This window comes from Bombus pyrosoma, linkage group LG10 (assembly GCF_014825855.1).
Source record: "Bombus pyrosoma isolate SC7728 linkage group LG10, ASM1482585v1, whole genome shotgun sequence".
In the NCBI taxonomy this organism is placed as follows: Eukaryota; Metazoa; Arthropoda; class Insecta; order Hymenoptera; family Apidae; genus Bombus; species Bombus pyrosoma.
In genome coordinates, this window is record NC_057779.1 from 5,230,936 (window position 1) to 5,255,740 (window position 24,805).

Below are 24,805 nucleotides of genomic sequence, written 5' to 3' on the forward strand. Positions count from 1 at the left end.
TCATTTAATCTCGTGCAAAAGAATTACTATAACTTATTACGATTTGCGCTTTGAATAGTCAATCAACAGAGTTCAATCTAGCGAAAAAGTATTCAGTCCACAGCGATCGTCAGCGCTGGCCGCGTGCCGTTTGTACGGACCGCATAGGCCCCGAGTATTCAGCACTCTAAGGGTTAATAGATACTTTTCTCTTATCACATAAAATATTCGGTGAACATGGTTGTTCGGTATACTGCGTAATCGAGATACGCATGCAAACGTAAAAATTATTATTACTTCCGTGTTCTTTTTCGTTTTCAATTTGTCACTTTTAATCATTGCAGTCGCGTGCAAAGCTTGACAGTCTTATTAAAAAACGCAGACCAGTATGGTCGGATATATTATATACAGTTTTTGTATCTACATTGAATAAATGGTACAATGGTCACGCTTTCAGGGGATTCTGAAAATCACTTAGAGACGAATTAACATAATCTTATTGTCGATTTTGAATGTCACTTCACCATTTTGCCCTAACACTCCAGTCTTTTGGTGTCCAATGAAGACACTTAGGATCTATCCTGATTTGCCTCTTTTCCATTGCAGCTGCGTGTTGCTCGATAATCTCCCTGTGAATAAACATGTTTTGTCAGTGACATATTGGAAGAAATCCTCTGTATTTGGAAAGAAGCGAAATATCTATACAAACTGTCTGCACGACTCGTTTTTTTTCCTAACGACGCATTGACTATTTAGCCAATTACCTATTCAATGTAACAATATATTGTCCTTTGTAGTAATTAATGAGATTCAAGTTCTGAAGCGTCGATATCACGTCTTCTTTCTTAATCGAGGTCAGCTCACATATTTCACTTATCGTAATCTGAGGCTTCTCATTTTCTACTAATGGCTTTATATTCAACAGAATGTCCAATATGGTATGTGCCCAGTAACTTCTATAAGACAGCAATCCCAAGTCTGATAGAGGTTTTTCAGGTGAACCTGTTTTACCTTCGAATTTGGATAGCTCGTATGAGAATTCTATCAGTAATTTTCCATAGCCCCTTCTTTGATACGGCGGTAGTGTAAGAATACAAGCTACGTTATGATCCTCAGTCGATTCTTTCTCTTTTGAGAAATAACCAACTATATGGAATCCTCTACTGTCAAAATCTGTCATTACATAAAACAAGAAAGGATCTGTATCATAGTAAAGCGTTTTATGATCCAAAAATAATTTTGCTAGTAGACAAAGGTTTTGTGCATAATTTTTGTTCTTTCGGCCGTCAATTTCGAAAAATGATATTGAGCCTTTTCTATATATCTCATTGCCAGGTGGATGTCTTAAATTACACTTTGCTAAATGTCGCTCCAGGCATTTTCGACTTTTTCTATACTTCAGACAGAATTCACAGATATATATACACGGTAGGTTTACCATTTCTTGTGGATAAGGGCTAAAATACCAGGGTCTTATTCTATGACGACCTAATTCTATTAGTTCTACATTTTTCATTCTAGTAACTATATCATCGTGGTGATGCGCAACCAATGATCCAGTTGGTCTTGGACCAGGTGTCTGTGGTGGACCATCCTGAGAATCCTCATTTTCTATAAATGTTGCCTTTCTCTTTCTAGACATTTTTTTCTGTAATGCAGCTTGTAAAACTGCAGAACCATTAACTGGTTCATTACTAAGGCTGCTAGGACTAGGAGGTCTACTGGGTGCTTGTTTTTTGGGGGTTGCTGCCCCAGTTCCTGGTGTGGTTCCATCTCGACGAGGGTATTGAACTTTCCGAGTGTCCAAACAATCTTCCGTAACCCATTCATCTAATCGTTTATTGACTAAAATATTGCACATTTAGTTAAATGGTTGTCTACGTACATACATACAACAGCTCTCTTCTTAATTCCCATTATACTTACAATCTACATAGTGAACATAATAACACTTGACACCATGTACGTCTTTAACACTGATGATTTCAGCAAGAGCTGTGGATGACAAAAGGACAGTTTTGATAAACTCTCATTATTACACCTAAATAAATGGAGTCATAATGCACTCCTGAAGAAACAATAAAAGACCGAATGTACACAATCTATTACTGTCCGAGATACCTAAACATAACCTAAAAGTTGAAATAAACATAATGTATGATAAATGAACGCCAATATTTTATTAAATATATTTCCTATATTCAGGATACGGTTTTAACGACATTAATCAACAGAAATATCCATGTGTCTATGAAATGGTTCAATAATGCGAACCAGTGATACGCTTTCTAAATGGTCTTTATTATATAAAATGTCATACATGATTTAGAGGAAAAAATCACGATTTTCTCAAAACAGATCATCATATGACTAAAGAACAAGAATGCAAATAGATATTTTACTCACGCCAATCATCCGTCCCGTGCATTCTGACTGGTAAACGACAGCCTTCCACCAATGAATTCTGAAAGTAAGGTTAGGACCTTATAACATTCAAATATCGTAACTACCGACTTCTCACTAAGAAAATATTAACGTTATCGTGTTTAGTAGATCGTAATATTTACCACTGAGTCGCATATTGTTTCACGTTCGTCGTGTTCCTCAATCATTTTAATCACAATTGAAGAAACTTTCTACCGAACACTATTTTGTTTTGAAGCATTCACGACACTAGCGCGAGCGCTCCTCTATCGGCTTCGTACATAAGAAGAACTAGATTCAAATCATTTCCCGCACTATCGAAACATTTCAATCGAAATATCTCCGTCGAATATCGAAATATTTACGATGCCCGCGAAATTCGTTCTAAGCTCAAAGCACTACAAAATTAGTCGCTCTTTTTATTTCATTACTTTTTATTAAAATAGTAACATGATATAATAGTATATACAATAATAAAGAAAATATTATATAACTATTATACACATATCACTGTGTAAAATTATAGTAGATATTATAAAGTATAATAAAGTATATAGTATAATAAAATTATTAATTTTTCAGAAAAACACTTCTAATAATACCATAATGTAGCATAGACAGCAATGTAGAATATATTAGCGTAGCTTTTTTTGACAAAAATTTGACTTATACTCTTTTGCCATTCCAACAAAGATGTCACATTAAATTTATATCCAAGATAGATGTAAATACCTCAAGTTTTGACAAATTCAAAATTAGATACGAAAACTAAGGGGTGTAAAGTATAATTTATTAATATCTGAGAGGGAGGTAAAAGGGAAATATAATGGAAACTCGTACTCGTGAGTGACATCAAATAAAATCCCCCTTAATAATATGATGGGTCGTCGAGGTGCATATGCGACGTAATTAAGTAAGAATAATTCAAAGGAAGATACGGAGGTGAGTAGCGGGGTTACAGCGATACATCATGAAAGATGCTCGCACTTGCACGCAATTAATTCTGAAATGCATATCATTTGGAAACAGGTGAATTTAGAGTAACGCCGCACCGTTTCGCGCGTGTATTTCATACGAGTCTCCTTTGGCTGGTGTCTTCGTCGTTGCTTTTAAGGTTTGTAACGTAAAGCTATTTTAGTCACTCGAGACAATTTGAGGTGACATCTTATTCTACTCCGTCCGCTGTAAAATAGTAATATCTATACGTAGACACGGTAAGTTCCTTCCCACGTTCTCTGTCTATCCCTCTGAGGCATAAATTTCGTATAAAATATTCCCAGCATGAAAATATTCTCTTCCCTGGTGAAGTGACATCTTATTCTATTCAATTCAGCGCACAAAACAATCCAGCGCCCGCGAGATTACGTAAATACCCTTTCCGTGTATCCGGCCACTAATGCGAAGTCATACTTGAAACATCGTTGAAATTTCCGATGTTACTTACCAACCCACTACCTTTATTTCAATGACGTTATTTATACCGATTAATTACGGGCAATAAAGTCGACGTCTGTGAGGCTAATCGGGTTTTTAATAGACTCTCACTCGTTGTTCCAATATGTAGTGTTAAGGAATTACAAAATTTTTATATTATAACCATTTTATTGCCTTCTTTTTTAAAAGAAAATTCTTAATACATGAAAATGGTAACTATATTCTTTTTTCATGTGTTAAAAATGATAAATTAATATACCTTAATTATTAAAAATTTTATAATCCAAATTTATCTTGAAACCTCCTTGAAACATCCTGGATACTTAAATTATAACTCCTAATTCAACAACGTCCTTATATGTATGCATTTTTCCAGAACCGAGTATCAGCATCATATCTATAATCAATTTATATTAAAATTTCTATCCAATCACATCTCGTTGAAACATACTGTATACCTAAAATAGAAACTCTAAGGTACATTATCTAAAGTACAAACTACACAGATACATTACCATTCGCAAGTCTTAAGACACTCGATAGATCAGTTTCAAAATTGAAGAAAATTGAGCACACAACAGAAACATCAAGAAATATTCCTTTGATAAAAAGAAAACGTATATATTACTGACATATTGACATATACATAACGACGTCATAATATAATAACAATTTTATTCAAACGTGCGTGTAATTTAAAATCAAATGCTATAGTTTTATTAAAAGTAAAAAGTGTCCTAAGATTTTGAAGCGGAGGTGTATATATATCTATATAACTTCTAATTTAACTTCACCCTTTATATCTATGTATACTCCTCTTGTCTCAAGTATCGGCAAAAAGTATTAGAACCTTCGATTCCAGTTATCCCACTCCCACGTCTCTCGAGTCCCGCGAGAGTTTCGCGAAAAGAATAGCGAGTGTCGTTGAGTCGTTCATTTTTAGATAACAGTTTCATACTAAAATTACGACTGGTTCGATCGACCGTGTCGTATCGAGTGTTCACCGTCGGCTGCCTCCCGCAGCAGTCCTGCGAGAGCCCCACCCCAGGGGTGTACACACGTTCCTACGCCTATGTACTTCACCCTGGATACATATATGTACGCGCGAAATCTGCACCGGTTACATATATGTACCCCGTACACATAAGTGTACTCACATCGGGCATACATAAGGGTTGATAGTGCTCCGGCGAGCAAGCCACCCTTATATGCAGGGCGTGGCCAGAGTCCACCAATCAGAGGGCGGGGAATCCCCGAAAGACCAAATCGAACGAAGTAAAAATTTCAGCGGTCGCGTCAAACGCCGACGCCAAAGGGGATGAGCGCGGTTCATCCGGGCTTTACATTTTCGTTACTTATCCTTGCGTTCGCGATCTTCCAGTATCCGTGTATCTTTCCTCTTGGTTCGTTTTCTTACGAGTTTCATAGCCTATTCTAATGTATATTAATTATTATTAATGATTGATCGATGGCCGATTAAGAGCGTAATGAAGCTTGAAACATGGGACGATTGAGAAAATAAGGTACATAAATTGGAATTAATTGCACTGTATAAAGTAATTACGATAGTTATAGGCAATGGTAATTATTAGAGCTATGATTTCTGATAACAGAGTTTATTATACTGTCAGTATTATTTACATTTTATTATCGATATCGCTAGTAACTGATAGTTATAACGTATGATTTTACGGCTACTGTGCTTGTTAATTATTTCTAGAAATTCTTAGATATATTTGAAGAGAACATGATAAGTGGAAAATACGTGTCAAAATTATAACGTGATTATGATGTGACAAAACTTCTTTTCGATGATTAACAAAATCGCAAGAGTGTTCAAACTATAATATAAATTATTGAAGTAACATCTGCAATTTACTGTCATTCCTCGTTCATCAAATACTCATAACCCATTCCATTTTTCTACTACAACCTCAAAAACCAAACGTACCACACGATACCTCATCATCCATCAAAACACTCTACCATCTGTACGGATAAATGACATATTCCATTGCATTCCAATGCACGCCACGGAACTGAAAAACTACCCTCGATATACACGACGTAGGTAACTTGAAAGAGAAAGAAGGATATATCGTTAGAGGTAAGAAAGGAGAGAGAGGGAAAGAGAGAGAAGAGGTAGAGTACCAGGGTCTGCGTTTAATAGCCGTAGTGTTACCTCGGAGGCCTTTTGCCATTAAGAATCCCGCAAGACCGTCCTCGCGGGCCTTCTCCGCCTTCCAGGCCGCGTTACCCCTTTCCGCAATTCCGACATATTACACGGTGCCCCGGCGGAGTGGATGTAATACGTGTTCGTAGCCGACTATAACTATACATTGCCCGTAGGTAGACCTCGGTACCACTAAAATCATTAGAAACACGTGCGCCATGCAGCGCGCAGAATCCTCGTCCCTTGCCATTAGAATGCTTAGACGGTGTTGTATCCGGAGATCAATATCAAAACAACGCCGCATGACCGCCCACTCTCACGGAAAATCCACCGGGGAGAGAGTCGACATGCTTCCTCGGAAACTCGTCTCCCGCACGATATCCGATATTTTGTGTTTTGTGTTGCGATACGATGCATCATTTCCTGGGAGACTGACTTTTTTTCTTTGATTGGAAAACTTTTATTTCTATATATTTTTATTAAATCGAGGATAGTTATTGGACTAGGAAATTCAATTAATGGTTTTTTTTTTGTGAGAATGGTTTCGTAGAAGTGGAGTCCGAGGATTGTTCATTCCGTATTTATTTTTGGCATGTTCGAATGATTGCGATGTTTAAGGAAAAGCTATATTTTGGTGGAATTTAATTCTGAGTATTTATATATTTATTTGTTTTAACTTAAAAAAAAAAAAAAAGAAAGAAAGAATTGATCTCCATGGAACTAAATTCTTCGTCAGTTTTGAGGAAAGGTTCGTCGACCTCGTGAAAACTATATCGAGCATTGCTAAAACGAGAAGCAGTGTCTCGCTCAAAGACGTCGAAATGCTGTCATAAATGAGGAACGACATCCACCATCTTTAGCCTACGCGAACTCTTGGTTCGCGGTGGCGACCCGCGTAACGACTGACCTCTTCGCGGGAAACTTTTTCGCATACGCACGGTTTCACCCTCCTAGAGCAAACCGCGCGTTCACCTCAAAGGGGACAGAGTTCTCTGCTTCTCTAGCCTCGTTAATCGTGTCTGCACGCAGTCTGTGTACGCGTAGTTCACCAGAGACTAGCTGTTGTCCCGCTCGAAGATTAAACGAAGAAAAAACCGACACGTACTTATCGTATCTAATAAATTACTTTTTAATAAATCTAATAAACTAGTTTTTCTAATAGTTACCTCTGATCGTTTTCGTTAAAAATTAAGAAAATATGATTTTCTTTATGGCTGCAGAGAAATTCTATAGTATCTCCAACGTCAAGACATGTTTCCTTTTAAATTTATATATACTTCATTACAGATCAAATATTTTCTATTGGTTTTGCATCAAGGAATTAGGATGACCATCTAATATTGTAACACATGTTGTTTTTAGACTTCTATTCGGTATAGACATGGCTTCAATATTTAGAATCGTATTTTTTATTGCAAAATCCATTTTTTCCCAAAATAGATGAAACTATTGTTTCATGAATATCAGACATCGTTTTTGATAGAGTTTAAAGGTTTTCGAAATGTCTAACCTTGCATTGGAATTGTCCAACTTTGCACTTTGGCACAAGCGCAAACATGAAACTGTTATTTCAATCATTTAACCATACACTTCGAAACAATGGCAAATATTAAATTTACATTGAATTTCTCTAACTTTGCACTTTTATTAGATATTTCACACCTCTCCGAGTCACTAGTTTTCCATATACGTACCTTTACAGCTTACTTATCTACTTTTACTCGTTCTCATTAAATTATTGAAAAGCACGACAAAGGGAGAGGAGGGAGATGACGAAGAAGTTGAATGAGAACATGAAACGATGTCGAAAGAGGAGGCAGAGATAGGAGGAAGAAGGTCAGATAAGAAGAAGAAGAAGAAGGTCGACGTACTTTCCTCGTCGCGCTGCTTAAAATTCATAAGGCGCTCTGTTTACTTACTAAAGATACGCGACCCACCGCCTCCTTTCCACAGTCGTGCCACCCTGGAACGTCGCCGCGATGAGAGCCCGTGCTTTATCGCGGAAAATAAAATTATTGGTTGCACTTTTCTCGCGCTGACGGCTCGGCTCTTTTTATCCTCGACACGTGGCTTGACGGCTACGACGAATCGACACGACACGGCACGACACGACACGACACGACACGGGTGTGCACACACTCGAAACCAGCCCGAGAGTTTTCTGCGGGCCGCGCGTTTTAAAAAGCGCCCCGCGGCTGTCGCCGACACGCTCGCCCGCCGAGAGCCTGCTCAAAGAGGCCGTTTGATATGCTGATATCGCGCAGTTTACCTTCGCAATCTCCATAACGCGCCGTTTCTTAGCCGCGGTTAGAAATGTAAATTCGAGAACGATCTCTCTCTCTCTCTCTCTCTCTTAGACCAGCCGGGCCTATTGCCCGTGAGTCGCTTGTTTTTAAATTCCCTCGATCACGAACTGCCAATGATTAACTCGTTTACGGAACGCTATACGCGTCGCCGACTTTTCGATTAGCTTCATGGAAGTTTTTTCTAGAGAAACTTTACTTTCGTTTATTCTTATTTTTCTAATGTTTATATCTTATATTTCACCTTTCCTTATTCTTCTTTTTTTTCGCTCAGCTATTTTTTATCTTCTTTGAACAAAGTACGGGATAGATGTGTTTATCTATTAGTGTTTGTAGGCCGGCTACATTCAATTATCTTACATTAGGTAGCGGCAAATTTTATCTGATATAAAGAAACAAGATAGTAGTTTAATATAACGAATTATTGCAATTGGGTATATTATTATTTTCATTTTAGGAATAACGTAGGGAAAACGACTATGCCTCGTTAAGATCAAATGGTATTAAAGTAATAACAAAGAGCTTGGACATTAATGTTAATTTGAATTTTCTAAGTGTTCGTAAATCTTGGTTTATCAAATAATTTTGGACAAAACAACAAGTTTGGAGATATTTTTAATGATTTTTAAGATAAATATCGTACAAGTGCCAGTTATGTACTTGTATGAATACAGATAATGTGTATCAATGTGTGTGTGTGTATACAAATATATATATAACATATGTATACAAACGTATTCATGCAACAATTTCCATTGAGATTTTAAATGTCCAATAAAAAGAAAATACGAACAATATTAATAAAAAAGAAATATGAAGCACGAAAGACATCTCGAATAACCAGCATCCAATCAACATACATGTAGAACCAATCGACCAGAATCCAACCTACAACTTTAATCGCGACATGCGCCAGGATCTTTGTTAAATCATTCCCATTTCCCAATAAAACACGTTCGTCGTCGATTCGATAATGGGTAATCCTCGCCGGGTATCTGAGCTCCCTTACCACGATTTTAATATCAACCCCTGCCTCGCTGGAAACGAATTTCCCGACAACGGAGATAAAATTCAGCGACGGTGGAACGGGGGTCAATTAACGTGGCGGCAAAAAGGTGACCGACACCCGGTTGACGAAAGTGAAAACTCGCTGACACGATTTTCTCCGATTATCCGTGGCTCTACTTACATTTCTTAACAATGTACTTATACCTTTCACCTATGTATTCATGGACACTAACATATTCAACATATATATATATACACATGTACACTGTACACACGCTTAAAACATTGAAAGCAAACTGTACGTGTATTTCACAACCGCCCCCGCGTTATAATCTCGTTGCTCGGGGCGACGTTGAATAAAGTACCCGCGGTGTGACGGTATAACGTGAGGCACCAACTATTAACTCATTAGTCGAAGTTCTTCGTATTATCGCATTCTCTTTGAGGCCGGCTCGGTATTCTCGCATTCGCGGATGGCTGGGGGCCGAACGCGGGCCGAACATCGTGGCCGAGGGGTGGAAACAGCGGGATGGAAATAGGACGCGACGCTAACAGAGAAACGAGAAGAGAAAGGAAGACACAGAGGGAGGGAGCAAGGGTACGGCAGGAAGGAACGAAGATGACGATGACGAGGGACACGAAAGCGATGTGGATAGGAGGGGAGGATCGGGAGGACCCGGAGAACGTTGGCAGAAATGGTGACGATGTCGACGCAGGGGTGGGTGGTTGGTTGGGCGAGAGAAAAGAGGTGGATGTGGGTGGTAAGGGTTGAGGCGAGAGAGCACGCAAGGGATGATAGGGCAAGGAGGAAAAGGACAGGGGCCAGGAGGCGGGTGTGGAACGATGGTAGAGGTAAGAGGCAGAGAGACCCGCTGGTAGTGTAGTGCTCGCAGAAAGGGTGGCTGGTAGCAGCTCGGGGGTGGTTGCACGCCCGGCATTGTTTCGAACAGGCGTGTACACGTACATACATCTATTTGGCACATAGATAAAGCATCTTAGAGACCGCCGTAGAAGGGAACCTAGTACGATGGGAAGAGAGAAGCCTGAGGACGAGGCACACAGGAGGAGGTTGAGGTGAACTGGAGAAGAAACTGGAGTACGGGCTGCTGCCTAGTACGATGGAAGAGAGGGTGGGAGAGGGTTAGAGAGCGAGACAGAAGAAGAGAACGGCAGAGAGAAGCAGCAGCAGCAGCACCACCAGTACCAGCCAGCCATCTTGCCACAAACTTGACTCGACCAATCAGCGTCGAGGCTGTGGTCACCGTTGTACCCTAGCTCCCTTCCTCCCTCGTATCTCTCTGTTCCTATGTTCTCTATGGTTCCTCAGCTCTGCTTCTCTCACCCTCTCGTCGCATGAGTCGACCTCTCTCTCTTATGGTCCGTAGTAACCCGGCAGCAGCACCTGCCAGCCAACCCTTTAATTCTAATCAATTTACTCTTGCGCGAGCCTCAACCCCTCGTGTATCCTCCTGAGCACGACTGAACCTCAACCGCGCGCTACCTCTCTTCCCGTATCACCCCCGCGACGTCCCACGTCGAGCTTCCATCCTCCCTTGTAGTTTCCACCTCATCCTCCTGCACCGACTTATTCGCGATCCCTCTCGAACGAACCCCTACTACATCTGATAACGGAACTACGTTCGGCCGCACGGAACTCCTGCTAACCGGCTAAATAATTAGCGCGGGGAGATTAATTGCCGGGAGTTAAGTCGCGAGGCTGCCACGGTAACGACCCTCTTGTGACCGTGCTTGACGGTCGGTTGCTGATAATCCGCTGTAGATCCGAACCGGTGAATTGACCACGGTATGGAAATCGGGATCAAAGGATCAAGCGGAAAAATTGCTTTCTGCGATGAGTAAGAGCTGGATTGCTCGTATTTTATTCGATGGAACGGTTGTTAATTCTATGAGAGGATAATTTTAGAGTGTTTGAATGTTAGCAGATTTTGGGAACGTGAAAGGTTAAAAAAGGATGTATCTACGTGATGTTAAGAACTGCATAAGCTTCGTAACGATTTTAACCTTTTTTTATGTTTCACAACCTGTTGCCTTATTCACGTGACACGAATAATAATTCATTCAACATGACGAGCGTAATAAATTATGGCGAACATATAACATAATTGATATTATACACAAAAAACTTCATTCGTAGCCGGTACAATTAATATTACAACGTAAACAAAATTCTTTTAGATCGTCATACACTTCAACAAATCCAATGTTTGCCAACCCCTAAACCATCTACCACAAACTATCAAATCACATTGCTACCTATCAAGATCTATATCAAGATCTGAAGTATAGCTCAAGATCATTAAGCAACAAGTTAACATTTCATATCTATCTCTCCGCAACAAAATCTCGTAACGAGAAACAATTCGATCGTGTCTCTTTCTTATTCGTTGAGATCTTGTTCGATCGAATCGAGTACCACTAGACACACTTCCCCCGGAAAGTCGAAAGCGCGGTAATATAAGTTTGAAAGAGTGTTCGTAGTGGTGGGAGGAGGATTAAGGAGATGAAAAACAATTTGATCGGCCTCGATTCAACGGCGACGGTCAAAGTTTACGCTTCCACCGGTCCAAGGACTCCGGAGGCAGGACTTGCATAATTTACTTAATGGCTCGTAGACTAACGATGGAAGCTGCTGTTTAAATGCTCATCGTGAACGTTCACCTCTGCAAGTTGCCAGTTTCTCCATCCTACGGTGAAACCGCCATTGGACAAAAATTTATCTTAGTTACTTCGGCCCCAGTTTCTTTCGATGAATTATCGTTGCTGCGCGCGAAGTCGATTCTAAAGACGCTTTCGTTTTCACTTAAGACGCTCTATACTCTTTTTTTCTTGCGAACCGCTCGGCCTTAAAGAGCAACTTGTGGCCATCGTGAAATTAAAGGAATTAATGTGGGAATTTAACTACTTAATAATCACAGTGACGTTAATTACATGATGTTTATAGTAATATAAATGTTAAAAATGAAATGTTATTATGGAATCATTTTTAGTTTCATTTTAGTTTCATAAATTTGAAAGTGGAACATAGACATTATCGTTTTAAATTTATTTAAAGTTATATCCAGTCACGTAGTAATTAGAACTTTTATCTTTATTTAATTCAAGTATAATTAAAAAATGATGAAAGGTACAAATGTATAGAAAATCTGAATATCATTTTCTTCGAGCATTTTAAAATACTTTCTGCGGCTGAATTAGAAATGAGAAGTATGTAATTCTCTTCTTCTGACTTTGATAAATACTTGCCTCAAGTGGTTAATTATACGATGCCTTGAATCGAGTGTCTCATTTAATATTTATAAATATATCCTGCGTAAATACAACTAACAATGTGAAATAAGAAATAATTATCTTCTCCTATTTTCGATAAATTCGTCTCTGAATAATTTCAATACAAATATGATACTTTTAAAGAAGCAATTATTAAGTATAAATCAAATTTCGTATAGCCCAACAAAATAATTTCTAAATGCCTAAAATCATCGTTAAAGTTCCAAGATTCGATCCTCAATGGTTAATAACGGTTGAGCATATTGCGTGACGTTGTATCAGCGATAAAATCGTCTGAAATAAATCGCGAACGTCGTTCTGATTACAGATCGTCCGTGGGATTGGCAGAGAGTAAGCGTGGCTTAACGACAGATCCGATCTACACGAGTGGAACAATCGGTCCTCTCCTCGATCGGTTCTTCTTCTCCTTTTTATGCGGACGTATTTCGATGTCTGATCGAGTACAGGGATTCTGGGCCGACGCGAGGGGGAGAGAAATAGACGGGGAGGTCGATTTATTTATGTCGGTGATTGCGAGCCAGGGAGGCAAGGGCTTCCTTTGCATTAATACTAAGAGCCAACTGGAGGGTGGCTTCTGTGCCTGTCGTCCTGATAGGACGATATGTCGTGATCGACGGTAAAAATTGTCCTTTGTACAAATTCTCCTGTCAGCCTTTACCTTAAGTCGAACCGGTGCGAGGGTTTCCTTTGACGAACATTACGTTTCCCATTAATTATTTGACATATAAGTAGGTGGAACGTTCGATTACTATGCATTTGTTTCCTTTGATAATTTCTTCTTACGAAGAGTAAATTAATTTTATCAAGGAAACTTAAATAAATGGTATATTAAAATTACTTTAATTTAAAAAAAGCTTGAGAGACGAAATTAGAGATCATCTTGTTACCTTCCAATTGAGTTAAAATGAAAATTCCACGTGCAACAAGTTTCTCATTTTCCATATCGTGTGATTCTAAATTACTTCTTTATGCAACAAGTATTGACGCTGGTATTACCGACGACTAAAGTATATGACGTTTCTACCAAAGAAATCAAAATAGAAGATATATCAAAGAGGATATAGGACAAGAGGCGAGTCAAATATATTTTGGAGAAAATCATTCAAATCTTTGAAAATATACATTTATAATGTATATTTATAGAGCTACGAATTGGCTATTTTGAGATGGTATTCGTAGTGTCAGAAAAGGTGAAATTTGAATGAAAAATATCATATGAAACTTGGTATTAATTATATAATTATTTATAACTTCAATGTAATAATTTCATTATATAATATAAAGAGAATTTAATTGCAACTGAAATATATAAATATATTATGAAATTATATATATATTATGGAACGGATAATTACTATATTAAAAATTAAGACTACTACTATAATATATAAATAATATCAGTATTCTCCTTGTTCGTGAGTTATTACAGAAATAAATGTATCTCATTTTTCTTTAAGAGCAAGTGGTTATCAGTTTTTTCTAACACGTTATCAGACAAATACTTTAGTGACGATGAAAGAATATGGTATTTCCGCGCACGCGTTTCCACGATTCATTATCATGGACGGCGCGTGTACACGAAACAAGTTTATTGCGCTGTAAGAGTTTCTAAGCACCAGTAGAACCGGAAAGGGGTTGTTCGAAGTCTTAAGTTCTTAATACCGTCACCTGTCGGCAAAAGTATTTCAATTTCACCTCAGTTGAAGTCGGCACGCGCGTTAAAAATTATATAGGTCAGGTTCAAAGGTGCCGATTTTTCATGGAAAACGGGTTCTGTCGTCATGCAAGAAGAAAGTATAGTATTAAACCAGAAAGGAACAGAACTTCTTTACGTCACCTAACATAACGTATTAAAATTTGATGTAGAATTCGATATATCTTTTTTCTATTCGATGTAACAGTTTACTACTAATTTCATTATTTGTTGCTGTAACATTTAATAACACTTGAATAAATATTTTGTATCATTTAGTGAATGTGATATTTATTGAATTTATACTATCGATTGTATTATCAATTGAAATTATTTTCATCATATCAGATTATCTTTGACTAGATATAAAGAATGAAACAAAACAGCTAAGAAAGAAAAACACCTCACAAATTAATTATATCTACATCTGTAAACATATAATGTATAAATCTGTGAAATCTGTATCAAGAAAAAAGTGTTCTACCAAAGAATTATACATATCCACTTCTACAAAGCCAGCGTCTTAAAACAATCTAACAAAAAGCCACCCTAAACCCATTCAAGCAGTGATCAATAACGTCAAAACAAGAGAGTCGTGCATTACCCGGAGACCGGGTGTTCGAAGGCAAAGAAGCCGCCGTAAATGAGGTTGGTCATTCGCAACTCTTAAAACGCAGGGCTCACCGTGTCCCGGGAAAAGTGGCTGGCCTGGCGGGAACTTTTTCAAGGTTTTTCGTCAGCACTTCTTGCCAGAAACAAACGAACGGAACGAGTCCACGAGAACGGAACAATGGGGAGGGCGAACTACGACAAAGCGACACGCTTTTAATTCCTGCAAAACTACTTAATAAGGCAAATGAACGCGTGCTTCTTTTCACCGTTCGACGATCCACGGCGAAGGGGGTGACTGTGAAGGGCGAAGGGACGCTCATGGTAGGGTGCAAGAAAGATAAAAAAAGAGAGGAAAACGAGTGTCTACTCGGAAAGACGAAGTTGGACGATTTTTTTCCAACCCTGTTTGGAAGGCGAGTCTCACCGACTAACAGCGGCACAACGATCACCAACGACGACCACGGCGACGCCAACGACGACGTTGACGACGACGACGACGACGACGAGTCGAGTGGTTTTCAAGCTAATAAAAAAATTACCGCCGTCGCATGAAACCCGACGACGTATAAAACGTCGGTGAGCGCGACGATTCAACCCCTAGCATCGCGCCCACCCCCTGCTCACCGAACGGGGGAAGAAAAGCCACCGGGAGTCGTCACCCTTTTGTTTTCTTTTTTTTTTTTTTTACCTGACAGAGAGGGTAGAAGCTGGGAGAAAGAAAGAGGAGACGGACACGCAATTTGCTCTCGTTGATACTCGTTATTCGATTCTGAATAACGTGTCGATCTCTGTTCGCCGGGCTTTGCTAATGTGGCGGAGTTTCACATTTACCTGTACGTAAAGTTAACTGGGGGAAATTTGAGTTTTTTTGTTGGGAGGGTGGGTTATGTGTAGGGAAGTTGTAGGAGTTGGGGATTGGAGGTGATTCTGAAAGGATGGTGATGATCTACTATAATGATTTATGATGTAATATATGGAAACTGATTTGACTAAATGGATTAGGTAATGGATTTTAATTAACAATAATGTAGCTTTCGTTATATTTCATTTATGTACACTACGGTTTAGAAATGTTTACTCTCTGACGCGATACATTTTCATGATTTAAAAAATATAATAAATTTTTTATGACAATAATCACAGAACGCTATTTTATGAAACATGGCGATGAACTGACTACTATTATTCTCGGTTCTCTAGTTAAGAGAAAATTTTATGAGAGTGATATGAACAGGTAAAAGGGTATACTATTGTTCGAAAGTATCTGATCACTTGCTTATTTACTTTCAAAATTGGTCTTAAACTTAATCGTAATATATATTCTCTAGAAAAAAGACACGTGAAAAATGCATTTTGGATTATTAATAATTAGATCGCGGATATTTAAAATTCATATTTTTGTGAATAGAATTAAAAAGGTAAAGATAAAGACTTAGTAGAAAACATTTTTCTTATTGAATGTTATGGAAAGTATTTTACTTTTTCATTGAAATTCGAACACAGAAGTCTGCTCAGCCTAGCAACTGCCAAAAATTGTACATCCTTGACGTAGTTCTCCCGATCCTCGTGGCATAACGCCGCGAATTAACGTTTATCAAAACCGTTGTCGTCTCTCTTGGCTAGAAAGAACCGAGAATTTCGCTGCCGGATTAACCCTCTTGACCGAGCGCGAGAACATGGCCAAAGAAACGTAGCGGGGAATATTTTGCGGATTTAGCGAGGGGGTAGCCAAGAGGAAAGGAAACCGAACGGAGTTCTGGGGACAGGTAAATTCTAAGCCCGGAGGATTCTCTTTCTCTCTTCCTCTCTCTCTCTTTCTACATCCGTGGGTGCGCGCGCGCTGTGCCGTGAGTGCAGCCCGGTGCTAATTAAAATCAGACCACGTGTCTTTCCGAGCCATGGTCACGAAAAATAAACGGAAAAAGATCTTTTCAACGGTGCCTGGAACCCGTCGTTTCGCCCTCTCTTCGCTTCTCCTCTGCACCCTCCGCTGCACCCTTCCTCTGTCTCTTTTCGATTTGAGTTCCCATCCTCGTTGCACCAGCGTTTCTTTCGCCCCTTATCACCAGGCTGCAGCGTGCCCCCATGCCGGCTTAATTATCGTCCAAGTGTTCTTTAAAGAGCGAATTACACGCTCGATGTTTACCGCAAGCTTGAAGCTTTTCATTCGTCCCGTTCTCTTTCCCCATCTTTTTCCAACCATTTCTGTTTCTCTCTGACTCTCTTCCTTCTTTCATCTTTCTCGATCACTCGTGTACTTATACCCTTCTCCGTCCCGTTTATTCGGAATACGACGAAGAAATAAAAACGAGGTCCTCCCGTTTCTTTTATGCTTCGAAGACTCCGCTCCTCTTCGTTCCTCTTCGATAATTTCTCATACTTCCTCTCTCTCTCTCTCTCTCTCTCTCTCTCTGGATCACCAGAGATCACCGATTACGATTCTTCTCTTGCTACGGTTCTTTCTCTACACTCTACGTTTTCTCCTCTTTTTCTTTTTTCTTCTTCGTTCACTTAGAATTTCCCGGAGATTTGGCGTGGTCGAAAACACTCGAGCTATAAGGGAAGGGATGAAAACGAGCTTCTCGAGGACCTCAGTGGAAGGTGGGTGGAACGATCGGCAGGTGAAAAAGCCGGCGATTCCGTTCCACGAGATTTCGTCCCCGCTCGTTTTTCTTCCCCTTTATCGGGGAAATTTCTTGCCGCGTTCTCGCACCGCTTTGAGATACGCGATTTCCTCGGCCCGTTTTCCATCCCGACGTCGATTAACGAGTCGGCCATTGTCACGCCCTTCCAGACCGCTATTCTCTTGATTCTCTTTTACTTTATTTTCATCTTGTCTTCTACTTTTTTCATTTACTTTCTGGATTTGATTTCTTTTAGGAATTCCACCTCTCTGCTCCGTGCCGCGGAAAAACGCAGCGAAACGCGGTTAAAGTACATGCCAAGGGGAAGGAATTTGAAGCTCATTACCGCTCCTCTTTGCTGGATACGTCGCGAGGGGCGACTGGATGCGAGCTGAAATCTTTATAAGCGTGTTCGTTTCTTTCCCTCTCTTCGTTTTAACTTGTTCCTATAGCCTATTTCTCCTCCCTCTGCTTTCTTTGCCTTCATCTTTATCGTTTTCGAGGTTGGTCCTTCGTGATACCGACCTCACGATAAATTCCTCCTGAATTTATCATAATGCCTTTTAACCGGCCGCGACACTTAGCCCACTTTTGGTACGCCTGGATTTACGACGTACTTGTACGTGACGATTATTCTGCCAGCTGGAAATCGCGCGGTTTCAAACGTTTACGCCAAACGTTTGGATTTCGATATGTCGCTTTGATTAACGTTTGCAGCATCATGTCCTTATTGTGCATCTATACGAATTTGATGGTAGCCACTTTTTTAATGATTCAGGGAGGTGGATACGCTAAGTCGAAGGTTTTGTCATATCAATTTTTAAAATCTCTTTTTTTAATAAATAATTTTACCTTCGTTAATGTATTAGCGTATCGTGAGAATTTTCCTTTTCACATATTTATAAATGATAAATATCTTCATCCCTTTCAGGATCTAGTGAAATATGAATCATTCAGAATTGGGCATTTTATGTGTTATAACCTAAGAGATCTGTTTCCAATTCAATAAGAAATTTCCATTTTCAACGTTATTTGTAAGATTTTTACATTTAAGAAATTATATTTAAGAAATTTGCGTTCTCTGGAAATATTTAGATTACTCATTTAATAATTCAACAATATCCAAAGTAAAATATATATTATAGTACATATTGCATGAAATAAATATCTATATAGGTTTCTTTAATTACATTCATAAAAATATGAAATTCCATGAGTATCCCTAATCTAGCAATAACCAACCATACATTTGCATGTTATATATAAAAGGGTTAATTGTCAATTTCCTAGTTCACGTAACTAATTCCTCCTAAAGCAATCATAAAGCTCCTTTCAACCATGTTCCATCATTCCCTACTACCGCCATTTCCACGAACCTCCGAAACAAAACGCATCGTCGATCGTATTTCCCTTCATCGAGGAGATAGAGGAGAGCCCTTTCGGAACGTTTACACGAATCCATCAACAAGCATCGGCGGCTACCGGTTTCGACGACTTCCGGCTGGCATATTTCCATCGGCCCCTGATATCAGCGCGGCAAAGGTAAAGAGAGAAAGCCCGGCTGAACGAAAAGCCTTCAATCCCTGGAAGCAACGAATTGTCGTCGTCCCCCATCCCAGTCTTCTCGTACTTTCCACCCTTCAACCATTCGATTTTCCACTATTTCCCGATCGTCCGTTCTTCCCCCTCGTCTCGTCCATTTCCATCACTCTCCTCTGACGTTTATACTTTCGTGAACGGACCCGAGGGCTCCACTGGGACGAGTTAAGGGAAAGGGAGGGGGGATGGTCTTGATCGAGGGTGAGCAAAGGCAGAAAAGGCGATACGCGGACGTGAAGCGAGGGAAGAGAAAGGAAAAAGGAAGGATAAGACGAGGTCGGAAGATGAAAAAGAGAGAGAAGAGGAAAGGACCAGCGAAGCGGGTGGTAACGGCCATCATCGGGGGTGAAGCAACCCTCCACAAGGATCTCTCTTCCTCTCGCTCCCTCTAGCTCTGATATATTGCCTCACCCGCAACCCTCACGCGCCCTAAACCATCCCTTATAGCCGCCATCTTGAAGGACTCCCAGCCACCCCCTTCCACAGTGCCCTTACCATCGCGTTCAACCCCCGCACACCTTCCTCCCCTACATACAGCCACCACCGAACCGCGGCCTGCACTCACCCCGCCCGCCCACGATCGAAAATCCCGTTAGACTTATACGGGCTTAGCCCGTCCATTTTGACGAGGGGGTACGTGCCAACTCTGCGAGCCAGCCACCCTATTTCCTCGCGCCTCTTGCGGAATTCCACGGGGTTTTCTTTCGTCTTGATACACCGAAGCTTTTCCAAATGCCGACGGACGTGCCTGCTGGCCCTTCGAAGTTTTTACTTTCTCAGGAGCAAGTTGATTTTTCTTTTCTTATTGGGGATGGATAGGTTAACGACTAAGATACGGTGTCAATTAAGATTTTAGATTGTATATTTTTATATATGTATGTTGTGATTCGCTTTTATGAAATATAAAATTCTTCCTTAAATTAATTTTCCTCAAATTGAACATTACTTTTTCAGAAATGAAGACCTGAGTACTAAAATTACACAATTCTAAATTAAAGCTTTCGCTTCAAATTTTCGGATACTATGAAATACGTAATTATTTCAAAATGACAATATATTTCAGCAACATGTCTCAAATACAAAATTTGGTAGCTGCAACTATTTTGCATGGTACACCAATTTCAAAGGAAATATAAAGCATAAAATTCACCGACATACCCCATCGCACAACTTACAAGACACCTAACATCACTCTTCGTTAAACCCAGACTTAGTTCCTCAACTTCGCCATGCTTCCTCCACCATCAGTTTCTGTAACAAAATCAAGCCTTTAAACTCTCCAAAAATTTCTCTCTAAAGATTGTAGGAATTATTATTATTATTATATTTTATATAGTATGTATTTTATTGTATCGTACGTGCAATTAAATATGTACTCGTTAAATAGCGAAATTAATCCATAGACATCAATTCTCTTATTGCATACTAACTTTTAAAAATACGAAAATAGATTCTATCACAATATTCTTACAATTCCCTGATATTCCCAAGTTCTAATAAAATATAAAATCATTCTGAATCTTCCTGTCGGTAATTCTATAATCAAATCGAATGCCATCCCAAATTAAACCAACTATTTACGTGCTTATGAACCCTAATAATACACTAGAGATATCAAACCCCAATATTCGATCATTTGCAACAAACAATTATCCAAAAATACCCATTTGCGATAGAAGATCGTCGAAACCTAATCACCTCCATATATATAATGAACAATATTCCAAAAAGGCGCTGGGAAAGAAATGTCTACCAGTCGACTCTTCGCGTTCGATCAGCCACCAACGAAGACTCACCATTCTTTCCACGTCAGCCCTGCGGAACAAGAATTCGTGGTGTCTCTGTCGCAAAACGAGTAGATGTTTCCGGGTTACTCCGGGAATTCTGCAAGGGCTGGATGTCTGGTAAGGGGTGCTACGGCCTTATGACCGAGTCGAAAGGCAACCAAGGCTGCGAAGGGAACACGAGGCTGCATTTTTCGAAGTACTCGCGTGCCCGCGGGATTCTCAGCCCCTTTTTTGGCGCACCCGTGACGACGGGGTACTTCGCATTCTGCTACATCATCGCAGGATTTGATTATGCAAAGCGGCGGCCCCCTTAGGCCGTTTGCACTTTCCTTCTTCTCTCTTTTTCTTCGTTCTCCTGGCCTCCTACCGCTGAGTCCTGGATCTAAGGTTCTTTTCTCTCCCCGGACACGTAGGCGGCCCATCAAGTCACACTGACTTTCACCGAACCGTCCCGTGGAATTTCACCTGCACAGGATTTTTATCGGGATTATTCCGGCCGTTTATGAAAATTGAAAACGCTCGCTGCCGCGAGATACTCGCCGCGATTATGTACCACCGTGTTTACACGTCTCTTTTCGTAATTTTTTTGATTTATCTTCTTGTATCTTTCTGTTCTCTTTTTCTTTCGAGAAAGTTATGTAGGAAGTACATTGTTTATAATATGAAGATGAAAGGAAGGCGGTTTATTTTTGTTCTTTCATTTACTTTAAGAGCGAATAAACATTGAATATTAAGCAGTAGATAATTGGGATGGGTCTACATAAAATTGCGAGGTAAATATTAAACCGTATAAGCAATATAATGTTTATAACATAAGTGTGAAATAAAAATGTATTATTTATTTTATTTGTGCGTTTTGTGTATATAAAATACAATTTTTTATCATATGGTGTTTGCGTATTATATACATATTATCACCTCAGGCATTTTACACGTTAAAATGTCTCGTACACTGTTCTACTGTGTTTATTATCATTTACTATGCAGACATAAGATCTTGGAGCATGTTATGATAATTTCACAAAAGCAGATAATTTATTTTTATTATTGTCAATTTACTGTGCAGTTGAAAACCTGTTCAACAACGTACATGAATATTTTATTGATACTTTAGTGAATAATTGTGAATGCTGATGGCATATATCAAGTTCAGATAATATATTTTACTCTGTATCCACATGAGACGTTGATTTATTCAAACATTGAAGAATCGTTTACTCTATATGCTTTATCAAAAAATTATTCAATTTTCCTTCTACTTTTTCCAATTAATAACCCAGTGAATAACATCTTTCTCAAACTGTGCATTTAATACTTTGAATTAAATACGGCTACTTGAGCTATTTAAGTTTTTCTCCAATATGAATACAGAATAATTTTCAAGTACAAGATTAAATAACGGAAGAGAATTATCAATCGATAAGAATCGAGGAAAGTAGATACAATCAATCTGTCAAAGAACGTTATATTTATGAATGAAAACGGTTCCCTTTCACTTGCCTAACTTTCGCTGCAAAATCCGGAATAACGAGACGATAAGCGTTCGCCATGAGCACAGCACACGGAAACACTTTATCGGGGCAAATTTTCTTCAGCGGTATAAATCTTCTCGTCCGCTTGAGTTGCAACGAGCCACTGAACAATGTGTTGCCACGCCATCATTTCATTTAGCTGTAACGAGCGACTTTTCAAGGCAACCAAACGTGGATCTTCGATCAACATTCACGTCGCCTTATTTTTAGTACGTGAAAAATTAGAACAAGTTTGTGAAATTACGAATTATGAAAAATTTCATATTCTTTTAATCGAAACTGATCTATTCTGATAGATTTTGCGATCGATGTATGTACTTGCGTCGTATTTGACGCGTTTTCATGGAAGTATTAAACGCTGCGAACGATGTACTAGAAATTTTACGGATTTTCACGAAGCAAATATCAGATTCGCGTTTCAATCGATTTTCAAACATTTCGTAACGAACGGAAATTTGAAGATCCATTTTCAAAAATAAAGTTTTCTAATCTAAATCTAAGTTTGATAGCATACTCCAAGAAGCCTATTCAAGATCCGAATGTATATTGTAAAATCATCTGTAGCGTGTACGGAGTGAAACCAAATAGCAAGAAATACGGTAATAATGTAGACATGTATTGGAATTGATGAAAATGGCAATCACGAAACACGTAACCGATGTACATACATAAAGAAGAAGAGAATTATTATTATGATATTGAACTTGTGATTTATAGCCTAAACTTCCAGACGAAATAATCACTCTTAAGCGTTTCGCTAATTTCCCAGTCTTTCAGGCTTACTTAAATTTTCACAAGTGTCCTGTTACTTCTGAACGTGGGTGTATATCCTGGCGATAATCGGCGAGTATCGGACCAGGCGTGTTCCCTCTTTTCTCGTTCCGTCTTTCCGCAACATAAAATCGATCGGATCCGCGGAAGGCAGCCGGTAAGCCTGGGGGCTTAGGTAGCTAGCTACCGTCGCCTTCGGATTTGAATACTGTCGATTCTCAATTGTTGCGGATCACGCGCGGCGGCGCAAGCGGGAAAAACGCTCTGAACACCGCCGCGTGCAACGTGAGCGACAAAGGTGAGTATATCGAAACGAAAATAAAAAAAAAGAAAGAAAATATAAGAGAAACGTTCTTTCGGGAGGGAACCTAAAAAGGGAAAGAGAAAGGAGGAAAAAAGATGTATATAATTTGGGTCCCCGGGATGGCAGCTGCGTGGGTCCCGATATGCAAAAAAGGGGTTGCCGCACGGAATTAGAATATCCTCGCGGTCTCATTTGAATTTCAATCTCGCTACGCGGACAGTTTTCCTCTCGTTGCTTTTTACCCCCGGGGGCCGTTACCTATGTATCTGCCTGGTTCTGCCTGCACCACGGATTCTCAGGTAACCATCGGTCGAAGGGGTTGCTGTCGAACGCCACTGGAACACGGACGAAGAGAGGGAGAGGGAGAAAAAAAGGAGAGCACGCCGCGGTGCCCCATTAAAAATCCGCTGTGCCTACCTGGCGAAAGGAACGACGAACAACTTGGGGAGAAAAGGATCGTGAACGCGGCGCACCTCATTAGAGCCGCGTTCAACGTTAAATCCGATGCGCCGGGGGTAGTTTTCTCTCTGTCTATCGCCACCCTTCGCGGCTATAGCGCCCAGGATGGAGAAAAGGTGTCACCGCGCTGAGAATAATGCGATGGTGTCGATGCTGGATTACGAATAGGCTTATCGCGCTACGTGTGACGGTTGAACGATGGAATTTCGTTTAACGAGGTAGAGGGTAAGGGAGGAATCGTAATTTTTATGGTTTAGAGTAGAGAGAGATTTGGACTTCCAAATCAGTACTTACTGATTGTCCTAGAACGCATTATTATCGATTAGAATTGCGTAGTAGAAGCTGAAAATGCGTAATTCTGTTTTATTAAAATTTGAAGTTCTTTGTGGAGAGTGTACCATGTTTCAAAATGAAATTCTACAGTATATTCTGTAGTATATCGTTGGAAATATGCCTTTGATCATCGATGTGGGAGATGAAATTTCTCTTGCTATTCTGCACCAAGAACTCGTCAACTATCTACTATAATATTTTATAATGAGTTTGGTTATTAATTGGCAGAGTTAAATTCGTATGATTTAGCCAGATTTATATTTACCTAACTCCAACCACTAAACTGAATTTTATCATTAACGCTTGCATAACAATTCTGTATTACATTTCTTCATAATACATAACTTTTAACGAAATTCTTATTTTTATTGCAACATCAATGTTTTATTTATCCCAAGCATAAACCCATAATCTATGATTACATAATTACAAGTCATGACACAAATTTCTTCAGCCCCAAA

The 24,805-nt window shown here is 39.5% G+C and overlaps 1 protein-coding gene across 2 annotated transcripts; it reads right to left on the reverse strand.

Moving 5' to 3' along the window:
• Window positions 1-2,645, reverse strand: LOC122571824 (histone acetyltransferase Tip60). Of its 2 annotated transcripts, none has more exons than XR_006318241.1 (5): window positions 2,547-2,645; window positions 2,386-2,443; window positions 1,906-1,974; window positions 689-1,824; window positions 1-608 (listed from the first exon to the last, which is right to left on the reverse strand). XR_006318241.1 is itself a non-coding variant. In XM_043736029.1 (5 exons), the coding sequence occupies exons 1-5, from the start codon at window positions 2,589-2,591 to the stop codon at window positions 500-502; spliced, it is 1,362 nt and encodes a 453-aa protein (XP_043591964.1). In that variant the 5' UTR covers window positions 2,592-2,645; the 3' UTR covers window positions 1-499. The 2 variants fall into 2 exon arrangements, 1 of the variants encoding a protein (XP_043591964.1); XM_043736029.1 differs by having other exon boundaries at window positions 744-1,824.
• Window positions 2,646-24,805: the final 22,160 nt, after the last annotated feature.

Coding starts and splice junctions, on each gene's coding strand:
- LOC122571824 (XM_043736029.1), bottom strand. CDS start 2,591: ATGATTGAGGAACACGACGAACGTGAAACAATATGCGACTCAGTG. Junction 2,444..2,546: donor AAACAATATGCGACTCAGTG/GTAAATATTACG, acceptor CCTTACTTTCAG/AATTCATTGGTGGAAGGCTG. Junction 609..743: donor TATATTGTTACATTGAATAG/GTAATTGGCTAA, acceptor GTTTATTCACAG/GGAGATTATCGAGCAACACG.